The sequence below is a fragment of the Lasiodiplodia theobromae genome (genome assembly GCF_012971845.1).
Source record: "Lasiodiplodia theobromae strain AM2As chromosome Unknown scaffold_27, whole genome shotgun sequence".
NCBI lineage: Eukaryota > Fungi > Ascomycota > Dothideomycetes > Botryosphaeriales > Botryosphaeriaceae > Lasiodiplodia > Lasiodiplodia theobromae.
Window position 1 is genome coordinate 662,578 of NW_023336477.1, and position 12,203 is coordinate 674,780.

At 55.6% G+C, this 12,203-nt stretch overlaps 3 protein-coding genes across 3 annotated transcripts; all 3 read right to left on the reverse strand.

Moving 5' to 3' along the window:
* Positions 1-37: 37 nt before the first annotated feature.
* LTHEOB_8626 (uncharacterized protein) lies at positions 38-1,522 on the reverse strand (the record flags this gene model as incomplete). Its single annotated transcript, XM_035518124.1, has 1 exon — positions 38-1,522. The coding sequence occupies one exon, from the start codon at positions 1,520-1,522 to the stop codon at positions 38-40; it is 1,485 nt and encodes a 494-aa protein (XP_035370332.1).
* Positions 1,523-2,152: 630 nt separating this feature from the next.
* LTHEOB_8627 (Ankyrin repeat domain-containing protein 17) lies at positions 2,153-8,881 on the reverse strand (the record flags this gene model as incomplete). Its single annotated transcript, XM_035518125.1, has 1 exon — positions 2,153-8,881. One exon carries the CDS (start codon positions 8,879-8,881, stop codon positions 2,153-2,155), a length of 6,729 nt encoding a protein of 2,242 aa, XP_035370333.1.
* A 438-nt stretch (positions 8,882-9,319) lies between these two features.
* Positions 9,320-11,282, reverse strand: LTHEOB_8628 (Cytochrome p450 protein; the record flags this gene model as incomplete). The annotated part of the gene is made up of 3 exons (XM_035518126.1): positions 9,320-10,664; positions 10,716-10,733; positions 11,113-11,282. 3 exons carry the CDS (start codon positions 11,280-11,282, stop codon positions 9,320-9,322), a joined length of 1,533 nt encoding a protein of 510 aa, XP_035370334.1.
* Positions 11,283-12,203: the final 921 nt, after the last annotated feature.

Here is a 12,203-nt window from a genome sequence, read left to right on the forward strand (position 1 = left end):
AAGCAATACACGGTTCTTACATGGTCTCTCCGATCCATTACCGTCTACCTGTCCCAACGACGGCCATGGCCATAATCCTCGCCTTTACCGCGCCATACGTCCCCCCCAAGGCGTCCTCTAACAAGACGCCAGCCTGTGTCGCTTCGCGCATAGCACGGCCGAGTTCGCAAAAGCTGGGCCAGGCGTGAGGAACGCCGCAGCGGTCGCGCTTTCGCACCCACATGACGAGGTCGAAGAGGTCATAGAAAAAGGGTCGCCTGGTGGGCCAGTTCGCCTTGACTCTTTGAAGAAGGGCAGCGTCGTCATCGTTGTCGTCCACTGTGTCGTTTTCTGTTGCACTGTCGGCGTGCGTGTTGTCATCGTCTTCAACGTCGGTCTGCTCCACTGCCTGCTCTGTCAAGGCTGGGGAAGGCGAGGATGGACGGGACGGTGCTGGGTCATTCTGGTGGATGGAGTGGTAGAGGAGCAGGACAGTGAAGCGGCCGTATGCGCGGTCGAAAGCCCAGGCGTCTACATTAGCCACGGCAGTGCGAAAGTCGTCGAAGTAGGATTGCATTTGTGGGTCGAGGTACTCGCGTGGTGAGATGGTGGGGATGACTGCCTGGAAGAGGGAAGCGAGATCATGGGTGAAGTCATCTTTGGACAGGGGAGTGTTGTTGTCCGGAGGACGTGGGGAAGATGTTCGGCGGCGTTTCCTCGTGCTGGGCGGCGGCGGGGAAGCAACCACGTCGTCTTCACACTGCGTTTCTTGAATCATGGAACGGTCGGAGGGACTGGCTAGTGCAAGGGCTTTGTCATGTGTTGGGGGAGTGGTTGGCACAGTTTCGTATTGCGGTGGCAGTTCCGGCGAAGGCGGCGGTTGAACTGAATACAACTTGTCGACTCCGATCTTGCTCCAGTCGACCGGTTGCATCTGGTGGAGTGGCACGTCATACTGCTTGAGAATGTCGGAGCGAAGCCCGCAGCAAAGGTCCTCAAGTTGCTTTTGCAAAGGAGCACTATGTTTGAGGTAGAACGAGAAGCTGAGAAGATTGGAGACGGAATTGAATTGTTCGAGTAAGTCATGGGCAGTCTTGGTGCGTGGCCGGATGATTCCAGCGCCGAAAGGCCTGCATAGCACGTGGCCAGTCTGTTGTAACCGCAGGTTGACGCGGATGACGTGTCCGGAAGCGAGAAAGCCAGTGTCTCGGATTGCTGAGCAAACAGGGGAATGGCCCATGTCGCCGTCACTGAGGACGGAGCAGTCCATTGGATCCGACTTTGCAAGGTGCGCCAACGGAATAACGTATAGGAACGGTCGCTTGGCAGACTTTCCACCAATGTTGAGATCCACCATCAGCAGGAACCGTATCGCTGCGCATCCTTCCGATCTACTGTAATGGGCCTGGAACTTGAAGTCGACGGAATTGTGCTTCACGGATTCGAGGCGGGAGAAGGTATGCTCTTCGATCAGAATGGGGTCGAGCCAGACGGGAAACGCGCGCTGGCTGATGCACGGAGCCGAGTCGGTAGAGGTAGCCATGCAGGAACTGCGAAGATTGTTAGCTGCACAAGACAGGTGATGGAGACCAGGCTTGAATGGTGAATGATGCTATCGGCTCATGAGCGGAGCACGATAGTGCGAATTGACGGCAGATTCAACAAACACCGAACCCTAGCCGCTCAAGGCGGACCACGACAGACAGCCTGAAGGATGGTCGGGCGCATGAAACGCCAAACCCCAGCCGCTCGAGGGCGGATCACATCAAGGACAGCCTGAAGGGTGGTGACGGCGTCGTGAAGGTAGTGGCGTATCGCTAAGGGGCCGATGGGCACCAAGAAGGATGACGTAGATGCAGGACGTGATGGGAAGGCGGAGATGTGCGGTGGAAATCGCGTCGCGGTGGAAGTCCCGTCGAGTCGCGGAGGCCGGACGTTGTTTCACCGAATCCCGAGTCACGTGCGCGTTCCTGAGCATCACACACCAACGACTGGCAAACACAATTGAGATTGAATTTCTCGGCAGAAAATTAAGGAAAGGCATTAAAGTATTAGTATGCAAGATCGGTACAGCAGCTTTAAACCAGGCTTTAAATTAGAGTAGATATATACGTTGTCAGGCTTTACTCTTTTGGTAAGAATTTACAAGTTACATTCTTAATCAAAGGTACGATTACAGCTCACCAATTGAATACACCATCGCCTTCAGTTTCGTTTGACTTGTACTCGCCAGCTTCGCCTCGACGACCTCTCTCAGCTCTTCCGTCACCATAAACGTCCTCCCCCAGCTTTTGACCAGCTGTACCCATTTCGCTGCAAGCTTCGTCTCGCGCAGAAGGGCGGCAGTGATGTCGAGGTAAGGCTGATACTCCAGCAGGATATCCCAAAACTCCAACTCGGACTCACGAAAACATCTGGCCAGGCCCTTGACGGCGGCAGCCTCGCTCATCTGCCAGGCTGGGCGGTGTGAGAAGATGGCGCGCAACACGTTGGCGCGGTCGGACCGTAGAACCGCGTTCTGGAAGACTTCGTCCGACACGGTCAGATCTGGCGGCGCGCGACCCATCAGGAATGCCATATCATCGGCTGTGGTGGCGTGGAGCAGCATCTCCTCGGTCACGACGAGATCCGGGCTGCGGTGCCAGATGACTTCCAGCAGCGGCTGAGTGTGCTTGAGAGGCTCGTATCCTCGTAGCAGCGGCGAGGGCTTGTAGGCCTTGAGAAAGTTGATCACGACCGGCCCGGTGGGAACCACGGTCGGGGCAATCCAGAGGAGGTAGTCGATGTTGTGCAGGACCGTCGCGGCTTCGAGCACTGCGGGCGTGATGGCGGATATGGCGCTATCGCCCTCCTCGAGGAGTATCTTTAGCGCGCTGGTATCTGATACCGTGCACAGCATACGCTCAGTAACGCCGATATGGCGGGTGCGGGAGAGTACTAGGCGGATGAGGTCTTGGTCGCGCGATGCGCGCCAGTTGGCCAGCATAGCGCAGACGACGTCTTCGGATGGCGTGATGGCTGTGTCGGTGTTGAGGAGCGCCTTCAGCTTGGCTACCGGCTCGGATTCCGTGGCGGCGGCGGCAAGCAGGTCTTCGGGCGTGATTCGCACATCTCGCGCCTCTTCCAAGAAGACATCGAAGCATTGGCGGTCGTTGCGGCCCCTGGTGCTCAGAGCAGTCGTCAGCGGTGTCGCGCCGTGGGTGTCAACAGTGTTGGCATCAGCACCGTGGCGCAGTAGAAGTCGCACTATAGGCTTTGACTGCTGGTGGCAGGCGAAATGGAGAGGAGTGCCCCGCTTCTCTGACATGTACTGGTAAGCGGCGCCTCGTTCCAGCAGACACTTCACGACGACAGCTTGACTGCTTTGGATGGCGGCGAAAAGAGGGGTTTCGAAATGTCCGCTGCGCATATCAATGGCCGCGCCATGATCCAGCAGCGCCGAGACAATGGCCTCACTCCCAAGGAAGGCGGCGAGGTGCAGTGCAGAGCCGAGGGTGAAGCCGTTCTCCAGAACCGGGCTCTCGTCACCAGCTTCCGCGCCATGCTGAAGCAAGAGGTTTACAATCTCTTCGCCGACTGGCAAATCTGCAGCACCTTCCCAGTCATAGGGGCTGTACTCTTGCAGCGTGTAAAAGTGGCCCCCGCGGTTGTTGTACCCGTTGAACATGAGCCTCAACAGCGTGTTCGGACGTCCCAGGCACTTATCCAACGCAGACATGATTGGCCCGCCGCGATGCCTGTTTTTGATCTTGATATCCGCACCGTGCTCCAGAAGTGTAGCCACAACATCAGGGTGCAAGTTGTACGCAGCCTCCAGGAGTGCTGTGTCACCAGCCAGATTCACAGAGTTGACGTTGACGCCGCTCTCCAGCAACATCCACACGACCGAGCTCAGCCCAGCCGCTGCCGCCGCAACGAGCGCGTCACCATCTGCAGGCGCGTACTCGAACAGCAGCTTGAACACCTCATCCTGGTGACACCACGCTTCAGATGCCGCGTACATGGCGCACAGCAGCGCCGGCTCTTCAACCTCGGAGAAACTTACGGCCTCCAAAAGAAGCTCCGCCACTTTCAGCTGGCCGCGTTGACATGCACGGTTGAGTGGATTCGGCCGCCACTCTTTGTTGTGTGGCGCCGCGCCGCCAGCCAGAAGAGCCTTGGCCGCTTCCAACGCGCCATTCTCAGCGGCCTCGCATAGCGCCGTCCTGCCTGTGTTGTGGTGGCAGTAGGATAGCCGATCTGCATGCGCTCCGGCACCAAGCAGCTGCCGGACGACGGCCGCTCGGTTCTTGCTCGCCGCCGTGGTGAGCGGCGAACGCCACTTGGGCTCAACAGCACTCATCTCGACGTCTGCCCCAGCATCGAGGAGGAGCTGGACGGTATCCGGGTTGCCCTGCATGCATGCCATGTGAAGCGCGCTGCACCAACCGTCTTCGTCGCCGTACAAGATGCCCGAAGGCGGCGTGGCAACGTAGTTCACGGGCGCACCAGCCGAGAGTAGGAGTGATACCATGGCCGTGTTGCTCTCGAAGCAGGCGATTATGAGTGTGCTGGGCCCTTTGGCCTCATCCTGGTGCGGTGGTGCTCCATTGCGGAGCAGCAACTTGGCAATTTCGAGGTGCCCATGCTCGACCGCGAGCTGCATAATTGTGGGTGCCATGTTCTTCTCGGAACTACTAAGTCGGGATGTCGTGAACGAGAGGCTTATGTCGGCGCTGGATTCGAGCAGGAGGTGCACAATATCGATGCTGCCGCCAACTACAGCGGCGCGGAGTGCTGTGTGGTGCCGGCCTTGTAGGATGTTGACCGTGGCGCCAGCGGAGAGAAGGAGCTTTACCGTTGAGAGATGGCTGAAGCGGGATGCTGCTTGTAGTGCGGTTCCGTAGTAAAAGCCTGCCGTGTTCACATCGGCGCCGCGTTCAACGAGGAGCTGGACGAAGGCGTCGTCGCCGATGGCGGCAGCCATTTGAAGTACGAGACCATATCTAGGGTCGGTAGCCTTCTCTTCAGGCAGTATCTGAAGTGCTGTCCTGATGATGGCTCCGGGCCCTTCCGTCAACGCGGCAGTGATGGACTTGGTGCGTTCGAATCGACCATCCGGATTAATACCTTCGGAGTGGTAATTTTCGGAGTCAATGTCGCCGTCAAAGTATTTGAGGGCTTCTTTGACAAGTGACGGGATTCGTTGTAGCTCTGCACCGGTATTGAGCAAAATTTGAAATCTGATCCCGCAGTCCAATTCGTAATCGCGGCTGCTGAGCCCTTCAAGTAGGTCGCTGGTAGAAGCGGCGGCAGCTGGAACGTCCACCCCAGCCTCAAGGATTAGTGTTACGACGTCAATGGGGCAATACCGTATGGCATTCTGGATGGGGAGGTGGTCCGCGCCGCCCTTCGCGTTTCCGTCGGCACCGCGATCAAGTAAAAGGCAGAGCGTTAGTTTCATTGCATACTCATCTCCATTCTCCCACTCCCTCAAACCTCGGTGGTAGGGGAACCGGAAACGATCGAAACCTTGGATACAGGCTTGTAATGCAGTCATCTCGGCTGACTTCTCTGCGTTCCTTTTTTCCCAACACCAGGTTAGTGGAGCACTGATGTCTGGTACAGCATCGTTGATGCGTGCTCCCCTATCCAGGAGGTAGCGGACCATTTCACAGTGACCGTTACGAGCCGCCATCCTGAGTCCTCTCGTGGCGGCATAGATGCGACGTTCCCCGTCCTGGATGATGTTAAACAGAAACTCCGTAAGGTCCTGCATCCCGTTGCCAGCTGCCAGCACCAGGCAGTTATGAAGGGTTTCATCCCGACTTTCCAGCTTCTGCTGATCAAGAAGCGTTTGGAAAGTGTGCTTGACCCCTCGAAAGGCAGCGATTCGAGCGCCCTGATCAAGATGTAGTGGCTGAATCATACCTCTCGAATCTCTGCCGATGAGTTCATTTACCATATCCACCCGGCCAGCTGTGCAAGCAGTCCTGAACGCGGCGAGAAAGGAGTCGGTATCAATCTCTGTCTCGGAGTCGAGAATCGCAGCCACCACTTCCTGGTGCCCATAACGTGCGGCATGCGGCAATGAATCCATCCGAACCTGGTCAAGTTCCTTCCTGGAGAAGCGCTCTTCAGCCAGCCGGAGCACTCGCAGCGCCATTGAATCTCCATGCTGGCAAGCCCCTCTTATGATCTCCTCCATTGTCTTCTGCGGTATTTCTTCCGATCTTTTCTGCCGAACCAAGAAGTCGACGACGTCAATATGCCCATTTCTCACAGATCCTGTCAGAGCAGACGAGTAGCATTGGTCTCCCAAATCCAAACCGCTCTCGCAGAAGAGCTGTACAAACCTCAACTGCCCGGCCATGGCGGCTTCTTCCAAAGCCTGGCCAACATGATGTTCACTGATATCCAGCAGCTCCCGCTGCTCCATTATCGTCCTGACCACATCAAGCTGTCCAGCTGCCGCCAACGCCGCCAGCATATTGCCACTGCTTTCCCTATTATTCCTCTGCACCTTCGCCTTCATTGCCTTCTCCACGCCTGCTAAATCGCTCCCGTCAGCCATGCGCACAAGCCGCTGCACCGCATCATCTTCCGCCGCCAACGATGGCGCCACGCTTGCTCTCACGATGCTCCCGTAGTGCCGACGGCCTCTCTCCCGCACCGGCCAGCCAGGTGACGCCTCACGGAGCAGCGACTTGTACCTGGAGTAGGCAATGCGGCGGCGAAAGCCCGACCCAGACCCCGATCCCCCAACGGTTGGCTGTTTCTTACGCCCCGAGCGCCTCATCTCGGCCACGTAGTCCACCAGAAACTTTGCAACGGCTTCATGACCGGCATCGGCAGCAGCAACAGCGGCCTCCTCAGCACGTGTGCCGTTTCCATCCGCGCCTGCCGCGAGGAGTGCCTTCACGGCGTCGAGAGCGCCGGCGCTCGCGGCAACGAAGAGTGGCGTGAGGAGTCTGTCCGAAGCCGCGAATTGGTTGACGTCGGCGCCGTGGGCTACCAGCAGGTAGATGAGACGGGCGTGGTTGCGACTAGCAGCGGCAAGGAGCGGGGTAGACATGGAGGGTATGGCGTCTGAGAATAGGGAGTTCGGGTCGGGGGCGGCGGGCTGGTGGGACAAGAGGAGGGCGGTGCAGCGGATAAGGTTGGTCAAGACGGCCACGCGGAAGGCCGAGGCAAGTGCAGACGGGTCTGTAGCACATTGGGGGATAGTCAGTAGGTATGTTAGGAAGCGGGTGTCGTTGTTAAGGACAGCAGTGGTTAGTACGCTGTTAGGTAGGTGTGTTAAGATGCCGGGCGTGTTCCGGACCAGCGAGAGCAGAGTAGTTAGCCCGCGACCTTTGACGGCCGCAATGAGAGCATCGCTCTGCTCAGAGAGCGAGGCAGACGACAGACAGCTACCAGGTTCAAGGGTTGTGTGCCATGACTCCGCACCAGTTGCGTATCGTGGCGGCTGGGCATTCCGTAAGAGGACCAAGACTCCGTTTGTGTGCTCCGTGAAGCGATGGCCCAGTACGATACGGAAAGCTGCATTCTCGGGTGTACTATTCTTGACTGTAATCAAGATCTTAACAACGTTGACCGAGTTGTCGATGACGTGGGTCATGTAGCTCTGTACGTGGGTTGCGGCCTGTTCTCCTATTTGATCCAACAGTAGAGTGACTGGCCCTGGGGCTATGATGTCAAGGATTGCGGCGAGGCAGCCGCGAACACTCATCGGGGGTACGGTGGTTCCTTCCATCTCCGCTTGTGTCTGCTCGACGTGGTATTCTGCAATGACACTGTCCCATGTTTTCGAAGGGTCCTCTGCTTTAAAGGCCAGCTCGGCCACGATCTGCTTCAAAATATCATGGCCTGAAGACTTGCCAGCGCAATCAATGTAAAAGACTGGAGCCGGACGTTCAAGTTGGGCATTTGTTTGGAATATCATCTCTCTGACAATGTTACAAATTCCGTCGGTTCCATCGTGTTGGCCGTGCATAAGGAGAAAGCATGGCGAGCTAGATCCCCACCAAGAGCCGAACGATTTCAATCCGGACAAATGGTCAACCGAAAGGATGCCTGTGGGAGGAGCATTATCGTGGGCGTTGTGAGACGAGCTATCCTCAATTTCTCCAGTTATCCAAGTTTGAATTTGGTGTCGTAAGTCATCGGAGACGGTGACCTTCTGCACCGTAGCACTGTGGCATTCTCGCGCGTACATTTTCCGATTTGGCGTAAGAGGCTTGTTGGTATCCAACCCAAGGCTCAGATTTAGTTTGGTCTCTCTGGCAGTTGTTTCCTCTCTCGCTCGTGAAACTGCTTCTTCTGAACCAGGATGATCCGTACACTCGTGGACGGCGGTGCGAATATGGCTGGCCAATAAGCGTAGAATGCCATCGTAAAGGAGAGCCAAAGCATTCGTCGGTGAGTTATCTGTGGAGATGAGAAGCCCAGGCCGTTGCAGATCCATGATTTCAAACTCCACGATCAGGCGAGCGGCGTACTCGAGGTCGTAGATCAGACCTCCGAACGCCTCGACATCCTCAACCGGTCGCCGGAGGAGAAACCAGAACGGAGACCAGAGAAGACGCCACGCAGTCTGGCGTTCCTCAGGAACTTGCGCATCGCTGTCATGTAGAACATCAATCCAGCGAACAATCTTTTCCAGAAGATCGCGCACAATGACGATTTCCCGCACAATGACAGTCCCCTGGCGGGGCGGCTCAAATCGCCAGAACCTCCAAACCGCTTGCTCTCTTTTCTCGTCAGCGGCTTTACGCACGGCCTGCAGGACATCGCGCTTGCCAGTCTTTGCAAGGTCCAGAGCGGCTTTCACATCGTCATCGGCGCTGTCAATGGCGTGCTGCCAGAGGTATTTCGGCGGGAATAAAGGGTTACTGAAACGTGACATGTCTGTCTGCTCCATTGTTGCACTTGGAAAGTTGATGAGGGTGAGGAGATAGGAAGCTGCCCGCAGAGATATCATGCCACTAGCGTCGACGCTAGAGATGCTCGTTTGCGGCACGGGCTGCTGCCTGGACTTGGCCCCCACGCATCCCGTGCTATATCTTCGAGAGCAGCCTTGGCATAGAAAACCTCTACGACTCCTGAAAGCACGAAGCCTGTTTCTTGCGAGGTGCTACAAGAAACACGCCAATATCCTAACGCAATACATTAAGCAGATAATGGCATAGTGCTCTTGTGCCCTCATCAAGAATGGCGTGGACTTGACCGTAAATGCAGCACACATGGAGTTGAAGCTAAGTCTATACGCAGGCGTAACAAAAATGTAGAAGTTATTTAAAAGTACACTTAAATTGTTTCGCGCCATTACTAATCTATCTAGAGATATATCTTTAAAAGATTATGCGCGATACTTCCATTCAACTTCACTCCATTCTGGACGCTTGGAAAATCTAACGCAGACATCGTGAGAGGGTCTAAGAACTCCCACCGGCATTACTTCATCCTTCACAGGCGGCGTCTCTATCGCACCGCCGTGGGCACCGGTGAAGTCGAATGACAGTAGAAGAGGCACAGCCATCCCCAAAATCTCATTCAAAGCCAGATTCCTGCCTGGGCACAGCACATCTCCACCGCCAAATGCGCGCCAGGCTGCTGAGTGAATTTCCTTTCCATCAGCCCTCGTACCAGCCCGCGAGCCACAGAAGCGGCGTGCGTTGAACTCGCCAGAATCGGGTCCCCAGATGGAATCCTTGTAGTGTAGGACGCTCCCCTCAACGGAAATGTACGCGCCTTTCTTGAGGAGGTAGCGGTCGCTGATCATCGTGTCAGCAAGGACTTGACGGGAGCCAGTGGTTGTGCTAGTCAACCGCAAGGTCTCGCGGAAGATCGAATTGAGCAGCGGGCAACTGGCAGTAGAGCGGAGGACAGCGACGTCTACAGTACACTGGTCCCCGTCACGGGTAATGGCGGCAGCAATTTCAGCGCGGAGCTCGGAGACGATTGAGGCGTCGGACAGGATGTGCGAGAGGAACCAGAAGGCGGTGATGGTGCTGTTGGAGAGGGCGCCAACGATGAAGCTGAGCTCGGTGCGGGCGAGGCCGTCGATAGAGTAGCCGTGTTTACGGTATATGGCGAAGCGTGAGCGCATCATCTCTGAGGCCTGGCTGTCTTGATTGCTTTCGAAATACTTCAGCAACAGGTGTACCATATGTTCACGAGCCGAGTAGGGGTGCTTGTGAGTAATGCTGGGAAACGGGGATAGAAGGATTTCAAGCAAGCCGTCGTCGAAGTCCCAGTAAGCAGGGATGAATGAGGCATGGTCGAGGGACGTTCCTTTGCCGTAGAGCGCGCTGATGGTTGAACGTCCCATGATGGTTTTACAAAGATCGTACAAGCCGAACTCCTTCTTCTCGTGGGGAACGTGTCGGAGGTTTTCGGCAATACGGTCGAGCACAGCCTGTGAGAGTTTCTCCAGAGAAGGTCCGGAGGGAAGCATTGAATACATAACGTCATGGATGGCACCCATGAGTCCATGGCCCTCCTCATCCATCATGTTTGCCCTGTTGATTTTGTCGGTCTGTTGGGGTAGGCTTCCAAGGCGTTGCACGAGGCTGACTTGAATCGGGCGGAAGGACACATTCTTGGAAACGCGGTTCAGAGCGGAAGCCATCGATGGAGATGTAATAATGTACATCTTCCAGCACATAATGGGAAGAGTGTAGATGCCGTAGCCATATCGCTCACTGACTGCGTCAGCAAGATTCCCATCGTTGTATTAATAGTACAGAGCATACTCAAGTGTGCGGATGTATCTTTTACCATAAAGGAGCATGCCAATCGCATGGCCAACGTAAGGAATTCGTGGATATATGACCGGGGGCTCTCTTAGATCTGGTTTGTATTGTAAGAGCTGATGAATGATTACCAAAGACATCGCAACGAGCCCTAAGTAGATAGACAAGCCATGATGAGACTCGAATAGCTCCATGGTAGTAGGCCGGGTCTGTTGATCGCTCTGATGTATCAGAAGCAGTGCAGACGAGAATGCTTATATGGGCAAGGAAAGAAGTGTAGGAAGCAGCCAGTGGTAGAGAAAAAACGGAATTCCAACGACGTATTTCTTGGCGGTAGATTGGAATGGACCAATATCCGGCGATAAGGCTGAGCATTCCTTAGTCTTCCAATGCTAACATTCTTGTGCAGCCGGTTACTTGTCCTCCTCTTTTCAAGAAAACATGTTGGAAGCATATCGCACGCTCGGAATCGCGGTAGCCGAAAGACCAGTCTGGAATGGCCGACGTCGAGCTGAGGAAAGCGACTGACTTTCCAAAGCCTCTGCCCAGGAGCACGCCGATCGTCATGGTCTTGGAATTCTTGGCGGTCGAGCTGACTTGTCTGGACGATTGAGAGGTCCAGTAATCAAGCATTTTCACCAGCCAGAATCACGCCACGGCTTGAGCGGATCGCAGCTGGCAGCGTTGGTAGTACGGTGCGACGAACAGTGGATTCCAGACAGAGCCAAGCGGCGGAGAGGGCCTCAGACCAGACTCTTTTCTTCGTGCGCTCGTTGAAGGATGACGAGGTACGCTTGCGGTGGCGCTGCCAGTCCAGGCCATCGATAGTGGAGATGTTGGGGCCGAGGATATCTAGCATGGCCTGCGCCATCTTGTCTTTATCCTACAATTACCTAGTCTTTCGCGAGCCCCATCTACCTCGCCCAACTCACCTACCCTTAAACAATGCTGTTGCCTCTGTTCCTCTCTCTCTGCTGGTGCTGCCCGCCGGCTGGCTGCTGGCTTCGCTCCTCGGGCTTGGCGCCAACTACATGCGCGCAAGATTAACATTCCTATCATTGTTATGCCCTTCAGCCCGACCATTCCCGCGTAGATGTTCGCCGCCCGCATTGCCATGCCCGTCTTCCAGAGGTAGACGCGTACCATGCCCACGCCGAGCCAGCCGACCTTGCGCTAGGGCACACCCGTACCTTCCTACCACTGCTTAGCCTCGCGCTCCTACGCAGCCTGACGACGCTGTGGGCCCTTCCTCTACCCCTCACGCACCGTATCTATAACCACGCCCTGCTACCCCCTCTCGAAAATCCTATACTCGTCGTTAAAGAAATAGTAGCGAGCGTACGTATTCGTCTTACTTAAGTTCTTTAAACCGGGGTAAAAAGCCCTATAGCCTACGCCGTTCTCTTAATAGTTCTAGTACGGTAGTTTATAATTAATACTAGTATTTATCTCTATTATTAGACTAGTATATATTACGCTAAAACTTAA